This window comes from Pyrus communis, chromosome 5 (genome assembly GCF_963583255.1).
Source record: "Pyrus communis chromosome 5, drPyrComm1.1, whole genome shotgun sequence".
In the NCBI taxonomy this organism is placed as follows: Eukaryota; Viridiplantae; Streptophyta; class Magnoliopsida; order Rosales; family Rosaceae; genus Pyrus; species Pyrus communis.
In genome coordinates this window covers 5516526-5529872 of record NC_084807.1, presented here as the reverse complement: position 1 = coordinate 5529872, position 13347 = coordinate 5516526, and the positions used below count along the sequence as shown (strand labels likewise).

Below are 13347 nucleotides of genomic sequence, written 5' to 3'. Positions count from 1 at the left end.
AATTTTAGTACGTTTAATTCCATAAACATAGTTGATTGGTACGTTTATATTGTGTCAGTTTTAGGAAATGTATTAATATAATCTATATATATATATATATATATCTTAAATGATATGATTTTTCTTCATTAAAAGAAAAGAAAATCATTTAAGTGGAAGATAGATGAAGCAAAATTGATTTTTCTTTCTTTAATTGATTCATGCAACATAATGCATTGAGATCCTAGTGCACTCACTAATTAGTATTTTGTTATTAAAAAGGGGAATTTAAAATCCCGCTGATATTTCATGTTTTAATCCACTCATCTCCGTCGATAAAATTCTGCAGAGAATACGTATTAACATGCTCGGGTGGGATCTTGCTGCTCCATTTCACTCTCTGGGACAAATCAGAACCCGCGCCGGAATTCCCGAATTCTCCATAGAAAAGGGTTTTCAAAGCAAAATCCCCATCCCAAGGCATCCACCCTTGCGGTGCAACAAAAGCTTCCATGCTCGAGTTTATGAAAACCGTCCTCGAGTACTCCTTCCACGGCCTCCCCAAGTAGTTCTTGTGCACCTGCGGCTTGCTCCGATACAACTTCATGTATTCTTCCGTGCCATTGATCAAGCAGTTTTCAAATACAAAGCCCGTTGACTGCCCGGGGTCTGTTCTTCCATGGGCTGTGACTGTATTGTCTTCGCCCTTCTCGGGTTCGAGCTGTCTAGGACGAACAAGGATGATGCAGTCTTGGAAGATGGAAGCAGAGTTTCCGAAGATGAAATCCACATTGCCTTGGATGGTGCACGACTTGTAGAATTGTCGGTTGGCATGAGCATAGAGAGTGTCCTGATTGCCTATGAATTCGCAGTTTTCGATTACGGAGAGGTCGCTGTCTGATCTGAAAGCAACTGCTTGGTGGGCGTCGGGACCTGCTGTGTTCTGGACCGTGAGACCACTCGCCATGAACCCATCACCATTAACTCCTGCGATACATATAAGATTGACGAACAATCAGCAATTACAGCACCCATCCTCATCCTCAACCTCAACTTCTGAGATTACGTGGGTGAGGGGTCACACCATAAGGGAGGGTTTGGTACATAGACGGGATGAAATGGGATGAATGGGACGAAACAGAGGTTCCGTGCTATAGTTGGTATGCCATGTTTGGGACAAAACGGAATTGGACGAGCGTGTTCAGACCAGATGTGCTATGTCCCACGCCACGTACCAAACCCGTCTTATAAGTGTGATCCACCATGCATTTTTTAACTAACCAAATGTGACGTCATATTACAAAAATCTTAAAAAACTAAATACCCACGGACGGCAGATAAAAACAAATTAAAAAGAAAATTAAAAAAACCAAAAAGTGACGCGTAGTAAACGTACCGATGGTGGCAGTGTTGTAGGTGGAAATTCCGGGCTGGCCCACATTCAACGACCCAGTAATGACCGTTTTGCCCATCCCATCTCCCAAGAACACCACGTTCCGCTTCTCTAAGGGCACCCCCACGGTCTCCTCGTAAACCCCAGCCTTTATCCCAATCACGAACCTCTTATCTCCCGCGTTATCCGGCGCGGCATTGACAGCCTCCTGCACCGTCTTGTAATCACACGAATTCCCCTTGCACACCGTCACGTCCGCCTTTAAACCCGACGGAATCCCGCCCCGAAATCCCTGGTCGGACCCACCGCCCGGGACCCGCTCCCAGAACCCGTCCCGCTCTGTTTTCGGCGGCCCCCACTTCTTAGTGTCATTTCCGAAGTTGTCGTACGACCAAATCATGCCGAGCGCGTTGCTGGATTTTCCGATCAGCGAGTCGAGAAACGACATCGTCTTGTTGACCATCTGGGTGTCGTTTGCGTACTTGAGAGCCGACCAGCAGTCGTATTGGTAGAGCAACGCGGCACTCATGGAGGCACGTGCGTTTTTAACGCGACCACTTGACAATCCATCGGTGGTGAGGGAAATTCGGTACCGGGAGTTGGCGAGGACGTCGAGGCAGTTTTTCGCGGCGGTGGTGCGGTTTATGTTCCCCGCGGACGAGTCCAGGATAGTGTGGACCATGCCCTGCGCGGTCTTGAGGCCGTCATCAGAGACCTTGACGGCCGAATGGATAGTCTCGAGAGGGGTGGCGTTTGGGTCAGTGACGAGCTTGCTCAGCGAGGCTTGGCACGCGTCGGGGAAGCGTGTGGCCTTGCAGGCTAGCTGGATCTGGGGTTGGGGGGAGATGGAGCGGTGGCGTGAGGCGGAGGAGAGGGAGAGGAAGAGAGTGAGGGAGAGGAGAGAGAGGAAGAGCAGGGAGGCCATGAAGGCGAGGTTTAGGGATTTGGGTTTGGAGGAGCAGCATGGTGGTGGGTTTATAAATTTGGTGGGTTTTTGTGGAAATTGGAGGTGATTGAATCATTTGGGTGCGGAATCAATGGGTCGTATTTGGAATTTAGAAAAGTGGTCGGGATTTGATTTTTAGGAGTTTTAACGAACAAAAACAAATTTGTATTACTGTTTATTTTAATAAAAAATTATATTTTTACTTTAAAAAATTTATTTTTTTACATTAAAATATTGAATATGATACTATTTATTTTATTTTATATTTTATTATTATTATTAAAATTTAAAATTTTTAAAACATTTTCATTATTTTCGTTGATTTTTCCGGAAGACGGAGAAGTAAACGATGAAAGTCTTGGGCGGGTGGGAGCAAGTGCAACAGTTTCAAAAGGACAAGGGAGATTAAATATATATACTTTTTGAAGTAGTCCAACCCCAAGAAAGAGGAAGAGGATCCTCTCCTCGGCTTAGGATTGAGGATCTTTCTGATCAAAAAATCTGGATGGTTCAAATTTAATCCAACGGTTCTAAACAGAAAATTTTTAAAAAAATTATAATAATTACAACTATTGAATTAAATTTAAACGATCTGGATTTCATGATCAGAATAATCCCCATCATGAGGTCAAGAGAGGATTCTCTTCCCAAAAAACACTCTTGATCTGCTCCTTACCGAACCTACCCAATTTGCTGACCTCCCACCACCCAATTTCCTTCCACCACTCTCGACTCTCTCGTCAATTACGACCTGCAGGGGACCAAGACCTTCGCGATCCGCGCCCGAGATACCGACTCCAGGAGAGAGCAGTTGGCCACTGATTTAATTTCTCGTCGCGGGGCTTATGTGCGCTCGCTGATGTCACGCTGACGTCGCTCCATGCAGGGGGGCGCAAGGCCTGGCAACTGCCTTTCTGCTAGCCGCTGGACTTGCCCTCATGGATTCACAGATTTTTACTGTTTGTTTCAGCGTTAAATTTGGGGTGGAGAATTATTGATGGTGAGATGTGCGAGGCGGTGGTTTGAGTTTCAGTGTAAATCCGTGTCCAACTGTAAAAGTGAAGGGGGAAAACGACAGAGAGAGATATCAGGAATGTTAATCACCGTCTTATTCAAAATCATTATGTCTTAATTCCGAACGCAAACATTGATTTTTCTACCTTATAGTCTATCCGTTAATCGACGAAAGTGTCAAATTCAGCCGGCTACGCGGCTATATATTGTATAAACACAAGAAGAAGATGTTACGAAATTGAGGATATATGTGTTATAGAACATAAAGTAAACAAAATATAATATTTACGAAATTCAGCAAGTATATCTATGTTCTCGAGATAACAGTAATACTTTCTTTTATTATTTAAAATAATAAAAGTACAAAAATAACTTTAATATTTTTCTCCCCATCTATCTAATCTAGCTCTATGGTATTTCCTCCGTATGTTTCTCTTATAATGTTTGTCAAACATTGCATATGCTCTTTATATAGAACACTTACCATGCAAACGTCCAATATTGAATGTTGAAATTCTGTACATCCAAATAGTAAATACCAAACCTCTTTTAACTTTCATTCTTCAAATTCACATGCGTATTTATGTCGGCATTCACACCTCCATTTACAATACAAGGCAATATATAAAACTTTCATCCACGTGGCAGCCCATGTAGGAGGAGGATGGAGTAGTGGATGTAGGTTTTATTTCAAAACCCTATAAGACGTATTCAAATATTATAATCTAGCTCCATGACATAAAAAAACGCGTCATTTACCCACATTGCAAGACGTTGAATGGAAACACAACCACCACGTAACTGATACGCGACTCTTAAAATTACTTGCGGACAAAGTTTGACTTGATTTTGCTTACAATACGACTCAATCATGCCCATATGAGTTTCTGACTTAGTCAAACTCATTGTCCGTTCACGACGTAGGACAAGAAACAGTCAATTTCCCCATACGAGTTGAAATATATTTTTACTAGCACCTGCATTGACAACGTTGTTACTCTGCGTTTTAAGCATCTTCTCCTGTGCATCGACGTCACCTTCCTATTTACAATTTACAAAGAAATGAAGAAATTTGAGTGAAAAAAAAAATGTTAGAACAAGGTTAAATAAGTAAACAAACAGATCAATGCTATTTGGTAATGTAATCAGACCAAACTGAAATGGAATTAAGAGAAGAAAACAAAGTATTTCTGTTTCCACCTTTAATCCCTCCGTCCCATCCGGTCATGACCCAGCAACCGTTAAACTCTTTTATTTTCAACAAGATTACAAGAAATCTTAAAAGATTGCAAATTAATGAACGTAAAGTAGAAAATGTTTTAGGGGGGAAATGTAATGAGCAGAAAAAGGGTTGCACACCGAAGCACCAAGGGCGGCACGCTTGGTGATAGGTATTCACTATTGCATTTCAAATTCCAACCAAGGGAGTGAGGACTTACAAGCTGAGAGTAGGCACGGGCAAGAGATAAAAGCGTGGGGTACAAATCAAGAACAGCTATGGCAACTTCCTCAGTTACCTGGGGTACCTGCATTTATAATTCAAGATGAAGGTAGACGTTGTTCAACACACTGTTACTAGAAATGCCCTAGTTGTCCAAACCAAGCAATTACACCAAACCGTATCATAAAATTTGGTTAAAAATGGCTCTGGAGTAATTTACCGAATTCTTTATCAAACAATTCCAGACACTAACTCGAAGTTGACAGTATATATTAGATATACATGCAAAAAGGAAAAAGCCAAACCCACAGAATTTAATTTCCTTCCATTTGACTATCCATAAATGAACCCATACATTGTTACATAAAGGGATCAGAGCCAACCAATACATCGTTAACTGTCAAATAAGAGATGATATTCCTTTCTCTCAGAAACAGTTCATACCTGCATGAGCTGAATGGCAAATACGTCACTAACTGTCATTTTATCCAGGTCTTGGCACCTTTTGATAAACTCATCAAAAGAAGGGCAGACCCCAGCATTCATACTTTGTTCCTCCAAATACTCTGATTTGTAATACTGAGTTATCGCTTGAGTAAGATGAACATACTTCTTCAGTGTATCAGCCAAGCCACTCGTTCTTTGAACATCGAATCCCTCCAAAATTTCAGTTGTGAAACAGCTGTACGAAATGAGAACTATAACTGTTGAAGATGGATTCCAAATGATAATTGTTTTTTTTGCAATCATTAGGACATAAATAGAAGAATTATTATATGATTTACTTTCAGTCACTCACACAAAGGGTTTTGAGAAGTGCAAAATCATCATGGGTACCTAAAAACTGGACTGGCAAATTGAGAACATGACCTAAAAAACAGGATTATAGGATCCTCAGATGTGTATTAAAATTTAAAACTAATATCTCTTATCTCTTTAGTTTTTCTTAACATGCTAACTAAAAGTATATACTACAGAACCTTTAATCGAAACCAGAGATAGTAAGAATATGCCATCTTTTTCTATTTTATCCTTCAAAATTAACCCTACTTCAATGACCATAATTATTATACGAAAGACAACTCAGACTACAGGTTTGGAGGGACTAGATTTCCTGTTTGATAATACAGATATATAAGGCAGCAAGGAGGTTTGATATTGGGCATTCTTTCCGAAGACCTTGAACAGCAGTGGCTACAAATTAGGGTTTCAAAAGTGCAGAAACTAAGGTTTGATTTAGGGACTTTTTGATATGGAAGAATTAATTTGAGCCTTTTAAAGGTCTGTGAACAGTACGAGAATATTTTGGCGGGGTTGTGGTCTTTGAAAACCAGAACTACACCGATGTAGATCATACGGAAACAGAAGGTAAAAGAAAACTCAGCAGTATTCTATTGATGACTTATAAAAATAAGAGGTTTACTTTCTTAGTTTAGAAATGATTTTCCTTAAATGGAATAGTCAAGAAGGAAGAAATGTTGCCATCTAGAATATTCACAAAAATGCTTACGCTGTTTTAATGCTTTCCGCTGCTTCAGAACAATTTGGATCACCTTCCACAAGATAGATCAGCTTCTTAAGACCACATCTCTGCCACATGCAATTGAAGGAGCAAATATGTCAGAATAAACATGAAATAATATATTTCACACTGAACACCCAACGTTCTCAGGAAAGCTAAACAATATCTTTAGAAGCAAACAAATCTCTCTAGTAGACAGTGCGAGACAAAAGAACCGAACATGAAGTGCCACAAGCAAATCAATGACAGACTAATACAAATCAACCTTTGTACGTTCTCATTAGTTTTCATATATAATGAAGATCCAAAGGAAGGCATCTGCAATCAATTTTGGTCATTCACTTCACTGCAATGGAGTGAATCATACCTTGCATAAACACAAGGTCAGGATCATTCAAGTGCTTCAAACCAAGGTTTAGGGGCTAAATATATAATCCAAATGTTTAAAATTATGGCGTGATAATTTGGGCCTTGTAAAACCTCACTATAGTGGTACTCTATAAAGGAATAACCTCCATGTAGTCATAAAAAAAATACGGTCCTAACTTGGGCCAGTTAAATGTAAGAATAAACTCCATATTGTAATATGGTTTTTCTAGGTCCTGTCTTAAGAAACTTAACTCCACATAGTAATAATTGTCAATGTAAAAAAAAAAAACCTATATTTTTACAATAAAAATTTAAGATGAAATTAAATATTTTAGAGATTAGGTGTCTTTCTTTTTCTAATGCTTTATCCTGGAAATTCATACGCTTTACTACTAATGTGCTTCTTTGTATCCATACAACATTCATTAAGGGTAACTAAGTCAAAAAATATTTTTTTTGAACCATACCTCTATTAAGTAATAACCTCCCTAAAGTAATATAATTGGTTTGGTGACTACATAGAGGTTTTACTGTCCAAACATGTTTCCCTTTAGTATCCGAAGTATAATGCAAAACAAGGTATTAATATCACTACAACAAAGTCAGGAAAACCATAATTCAGCAAACGTGAAAACTCAAGCTCAACAAATTTACTCTGCCAAGTAACTAAATAAATCAGAAAATTCAGCATTCATAAGCACTGCTAAACCAAATAGTACTCCTTGTTAGGGGTGGGGGGAATTTGGTATGGCCCACCCCCACCACTCAACTGACAAAAGAACCGCCGCCACCATCAGCTACGGTTCTGTTCGGTAATGCCAGAAAACAGGTGTGACAGCCTAAACAACCCAACCTGGTTGGTGTCAGTGAGTCTGGAATGAGGACTCTGGGAAGTGGCAATAAATTCATATGTAAAAGGAAACCACTGTTTCACTAAGCTATTAAACACAATGTATGAAGTCCATAACAAAAACTACCCAAGAGAATGCTACTTTATTCTTGCTCAAAACTCCCAATTGTTTTCTCTAAACTAGAGAATGCTTCAATCATTTACTTTGTTTCTTCAGACAAGTTTTTGATGCATACAAACTTTTGATTTATTTACTTTCAATTAAAAAAAAAAATGAACGTTTATTGCCAATACCTACCAAAAAACACTGTCAATTTAGACTGGGGAAATAAGCACTAAGATGTGCAGTATGCACCCAGAATGCCACAATCACAAGTGCATCCGGCCTAAAACTGCAGCCACCAAATTCCTTGCCTGGGTAATACATTTTATAGGAGATACATGATCGTTCATCCTAGATACTTAAGCAATGAAATGAGCACGGACAAAATGTTTTAAATATTAATCCTCAGTAAGGGACAATCATGTGACGTTCAATTTATAATATCCATAGTAATGGGAGGAAAAAGAATATGAGCAACAACTGATAGGAATATGTTTCAGGTTTTTACTTAGGTATTCTCCTTTTCATGCTGTAACATTTAAGGTCAGTAATTCAACATTTTCCAATTAAATGCAGTGAAAGCAGATATTAAAAGGCAAAGGTATATTACAGGAGAAACCAGGTTTCCACAATAAAATAGCTTGATACTAAGCATGTAAAGGAACAGCTTAGTTTATGCTGAAACAATTGTAAAACAGTATGTATTAACATATAATAGCAAATTTTTGTATAGTTAATAAAGATAAACCCATGAGTCTTAAGAATCAATACCAAAAGCCTCAGTTTTTGGTCCTTGTAACGGTTATCTCTGATTGAACAGCGCAAATCGTCAACTTTCTTCCTCTCAACTATAAAATCAAGTACATATTCGTTCTGAAGATGTTTATGGCGAGCTATCCAGATTCCATCTCCAACTGGTAACCTCCTAACCTATAGAAGAGTCAGATTGTTAAATACAGTTTCACAGCTAGAAGAAAATATATTGCAACAGGAACAAATATAAGGAATTACCTTTCACTACCATAAGCCACAATTATTTACATAGTAAAATAATGGCTGGAAACATTACTATTATATTCTAAAACTGTACAAATGGCAAAATTTTAGTGGACCAGACAACCACTCAGAAATGCCGGCTGCTAGTACCTACACTATAATTTCTCTTTTTGAATTTATCAAAAATAGTCTTATGATGCCGTTTAGGTCAATCGCAACAACTTGATACTTGAAATAGCAAACACATGAGGAACACTGTGACTGACCCAAAACGTTTTTAACAAGAGCAGCAAGGTTTCAGAGCCAAATAATTATTAAGAAATTTCTTAGAATCAAAACTGAAGTTTATGAGTAACATACTCAAATTCAGAAATTGGCCTTTGGATTTCGCAAGTGGAAACATACCAAAAGGTTAAAACAAAAAGTAGAATGGAATAGAAAATGCGAAATAATGTGCTTGAGTTTATCACTTTGTGATGAAAAGTAACAAGAGAACCATGTAAAACTATTTGCAAAGCAGCAACAAATAGGGCAGTTGAGTCCTATGCTAGCTACTTAAACTACTAAGATAGTCCCAGTACGGTGAAAGTGAAACTGATGAGCTTATGCCCTATTTAACCAAGGCTGAACGGATTAAATCAGTTGAGTGCTTCATAGAGGAAAAACTGAAATCCCATGGTGGGTTTCTTGCTTTATAGAGGGTAGGGAAAAGATCAAAATGAGCCCCAGTTGCAAGAATGTCTCAGTTTGTTTTATAAAATACACTAAATTCAGGGTAACCACAGCATTGATGCGGGTAGCTGCAAACCAAAAGGTCCAGGATAAACAAACATGAATGCATTAATAATACAGTTACAATAATATTACAGGTATTTCTGAAGGTATATACTTTTCCAAAAAGGTCAACAGGGTACCTGCACAGAATCCCACTGTGCCAATTCATAAAATACTAGCTCATAAGTCATAATAAAGAGGGATACAAGAATAATTTCCATTGTATTTAACTGTTCCACCTGACTCAAACATGAAGCAGATGAATAACTATACAAACAAGGTAACAACAAGCTGTCTTAAAAGTCAACCTGTTTTGAAAAACCAATAATAAAGAATCTAAAATGATAACCAATGCTACACATTCTACTTCTAGTTAATGTACGAACCCGTTAGAAGAACTAGCATACAAAAGAGTGAAAAAAACTGACCTCTATTTTGATTTTGAATTGAGTGCGAACATTCTCAATAATTCTTCCAGGCCGCGATCTAGACACAATATATACCATCAGCCACAATTCTAAAAGCACTAGTAGAACAATGGACAAATAATAGGAGGGAACACTACCATTGAACATAGTAAAAGAATAAGAAAACAACAACAACAAAGCCTTATCCCACTAAGTGCCATATTAACAATTACTTGATTGAATCAATTTTCATCCATTTGGTGTTTTGTTTTCCGTTTGTTTGTTGTTCAGATATGGGGATACGGATACAAGGTGAAAATGGGGAAATTAATAATTAGGCAAGGTGGGAACAAGCAATCAACGCACCCTCTGTGACAAGGAGGGGGGCAAGGATGGGGATAAGTAATAGCGGTGAAGGTGGGGCATGGAGATGGAAAACTAGTTCCTGCATTATTGCCAACCCTACCCCAGAAATATGGATAGTGACTGGCTATGAGATCTAAAGAGAGCATGTATGCAAGGACCATTCATGTTGCTGACTATTTTTAACCCCAAAACTCTGTCCATGTCAAGAAAGAACAAAAAGTACCATTGACTAGCTTCATCATAAATGGAAACAGCAGAAGAAAAAAAATAATAAGCTACTGACCCCGTAGTGGCAAATTGCTCTCGATCATCCAAAACCAAGATTACATCATATGCATCTTCAAATCTCTCCCCAGAGCTTAGAGGTGGCAACAAGAAAACATTCCGACTGGCTTTGAAACCATCCAAAGTAGACTTTGGCACAGGATAACTCTAAAAACCCAATAAGTCAATTAGCAAAATATTAACAGTATATCAGCTGTGCTCAACAATACTGGAAAAAGGTGACTTTCAAATCCAAGAAAAAAGGTGCTATAAGAATCCACTACACTCTTGCAAATATATAACCAGAATTTAACTTGTGACTCCTAAATTGTGGTTGTTGTAAAACTCTGTATAGGTGCTATTTTGACACTTCCAATCTAACATGATACGTCAAAAAGACCAACTGTTCAAGTAAATATTTAGAAGCTAGTTAGACATATACCTTCCCGATGTATTCCTCTGGAATATCAAGCAAATTCTTCTTCCTACTCACATTAGTTGATAACAATATGACCTCTTCCCCTGAGTCAGAATGATCAAGCTCCTGATGTGAAGTAGTGTCCACATCCAGAACAGAAGGCACTTTGGCATTAGCAGTTTTTCTGACAGGACCTGCCATACCAGACCTGGTTAGACATTCATGTGCAGCTTCTTGACCTTCTTCAGTCAGCATGTACCTACATTTGCAACATGCATTACACATCTGCTGTTACAAACGCAATCCAAGTGCAACTAGACAACTTGTAAATTTATAAGAATTGATTGCCAGAATACATAAGATTTTTCAGCATTTGCTTCAGGCAAGTACTAGCTCATGTCGAAACTAACCATAAAAAACAAGGTTTGCAGCTGGTAATCATATATTTTGCTTAAAATTACATTCAGCTTAAATGCCATTTACCTAGAATGCAAACATTTACCCATGTTCCTGTTCACAAGGCATTCTTCTATAAAGAACAAAGGTTCTATGAATTCCACGTCAAAGTAGATCTTTCGTACTGTATAATTTGTAAATGATGATTGTTTTATAAATAGTTCATTTTCAGTTTTCACAAAACCAGTGTGGCCTATTTTACCATTCAAATTAACAAGTTCAGAGGCAGAAAAAAATACATAATAAATATATAAATCCTCAGTAGCACAAAAACACGAGAAGCAAATGCAGAAACAAAAGCCATACTTTGCTGGGCAGCTTGATTTTGTAACTAGGCCTTTGGTTACCAATGTCTTCATGCAGGACCATCCACTATACCATTCCCTTCCAGAACCTGCAAAGTGTCCTGGACCTCCTGGTTTTCCCTTTCCCATCTCTGGCCTAACAACACACAACCCAAGTCTCAAAACATCACAAACATCCCAAAATTAAGCACAAATTACAAACAAAAAAGAATTTAACTGCCAAATTAATATACATAATAGGCACACGAGAAAGTCCACTCGCTTCAGCTGCATCGATAAGCTCCTGTTTACGCATAAATTCATTCCCATTTTCAAGTCCCCTGAGAAAAACTAATCATTACTAACGCCTACTTCCAAAAATATGACAAAAAATATCCACAAAAAATTAAAAAAAAAAAAAAAAACAGTTAAATACAAGTCCAGATTACCGGTAAAGTGTGATTAACAATGCATACGCCACGGAATTCTTCTGCGGAACATATCGTCTACTTCCTTTACTTCTCTTATCTAAAACACAAGGCAAATTGGGCAGCAAAACTGGTGAATTCAACACGGAGGTGGTAAAAACAGAGAATGTAAATCCAAAGAACGGTGAAAATTACCGGTTTTAGTCAAGTCTTCCGGTTCAGAACTGCCGGAACGGGTGGTCGGAGAAAGCCCTTGCATGAAGCCACTCTCCTTCACTGCTTTTGGAAACGGAGTTCCGTTTGAGGGAAGGAGGAGGTGGGTGGTGGAGGGAGGGAAGAATTAATGGGCCAGCAGAATCAAAATAGGCGGTCAGAGTGGGTCAGAGTGGATGTAGCGTAACGGGCCGAGTCTCTTTTCTTTTGCAAACACTATATGCGGGCTTAATATGCAAAACCATCTTGTCGAGGGTTTGGAGGGTATTAAAAATCTAAATGACGGTTTAGTCATTGTTTAACCGTAGAAGATGTAATTACGAGCATTTATATATTCTTTTCATATTTTTCATACATTTACATTAAGTATTGTGAATTTTTATTTATTTTGAACTCCCTTATGTAGGATATTAAAAATCCAAACAAGTTGTACCCATCTTCAAAGTGTAGAAGGTGCGATCACAAACATTTGCATATTTTTTTTCTTCACATTTCTACACTTGTAAATTAATTATTATGAATTTTAATGTGCTTTGGTATTTTTAATGAATTTTTTTTAACCTCACACTTATGTGAGATTAAGTACTATAACTATTGTAGCAAAGTATTTTAGTAGTTTAAAAGTATCAAATTAACTTTTTTCTTAGTGGATTGAAATGAGTTTACTCGCGGGTAAACTTATTATGTTTTTAATGTGTGACCTAATAACGATTCTATTAGTTAATGTGTCAACCTAAAACTTGTTATTTTCGTGTCGTTTCGAATTGAGTTGATAAATATGTAAGAAACTTCCAAATCTAATAGGTTCCTTGCGTCTTTTGGGCTTTCTCACTTAAGTTGTCAAGTGCAACTTGGTTTACAATCCCAATAGATCAAAGCCCAATAGGCCTAGACTCATGAAACTCACTTTTAAAGCTCAATACGACGTTAATTGATTAATTAATTTAATCAATATTAACATACTCAATCAAGTACCCATAACTTAGGTAATTGGAATTACAATGTAATACGATCACGGTCTGCATCAATACTCTTGATTTAAATTGTTTGATTAATAGTTTATTCATACCTACTATCTAATGTCATTTTATTATGTCATTTTATTATTAATACAACGCATGAAT

The 13347-nt window shown here is 37.9% G+C and overlaps 2 protein-coding genes across 2 annotated transcripts; both read right to left on the bottom strand.

Annotated features, from left to right (window-relative positions):
- Positions 1–164: 164 nt before the first annotated feature.
- On the bottom strand, positions 165–2418 carry LOC137733830 (probable pectinesterase/pectinesterase inhibitor 51). Its single transcript, XM_068473024.1, has 2 exons — positions 1376–2418; positions 165–966 (listed from the first exon to the last, which is right to left on the bottom strand). Exons 1-2 carry the CDS (start codon positions 2295–2297, stop codon positions 287–289), a joined length of 1602 nt encoding a protein of 533 aa, XP_068329125.1. The 5' UTR covers positions 2298–2418; the 3' UTR covers positions 165–286.
- A 1591-nt stretch (positions 2419–4009) lies between these two features.
- LOC137735434 (crossover junction endonuclease MUS81-like) lies at positions 4010–12365 on the bottom strand. Its single transcript, XM_068474857.1, has 12 exons — positions 12206–12365; positions 12032–12110; positions 11837–11923; positions 11605–11739; positions 10867–11101; positions 10444–10592; positions 9816–9873; positions 8389–8547; positions 6284–6363; positions 5218–5455; positions 4772–4858; positions 4010–4373 (listed from the first exon to the last, which is right to left on the bottom strand). Exons 1-12 carry the CDS (start codon positions 12267–12269, stop codon positions 4269–4271), a joined length of 1476 nt encoding a protein of 491 aa, XP_068330958.1. The 5' UTR covers positions 12270–12365; the 3' UTR covers positions 4010–4268.
- Positions 12366–13347: the final 982 nt, after the last annotated feature.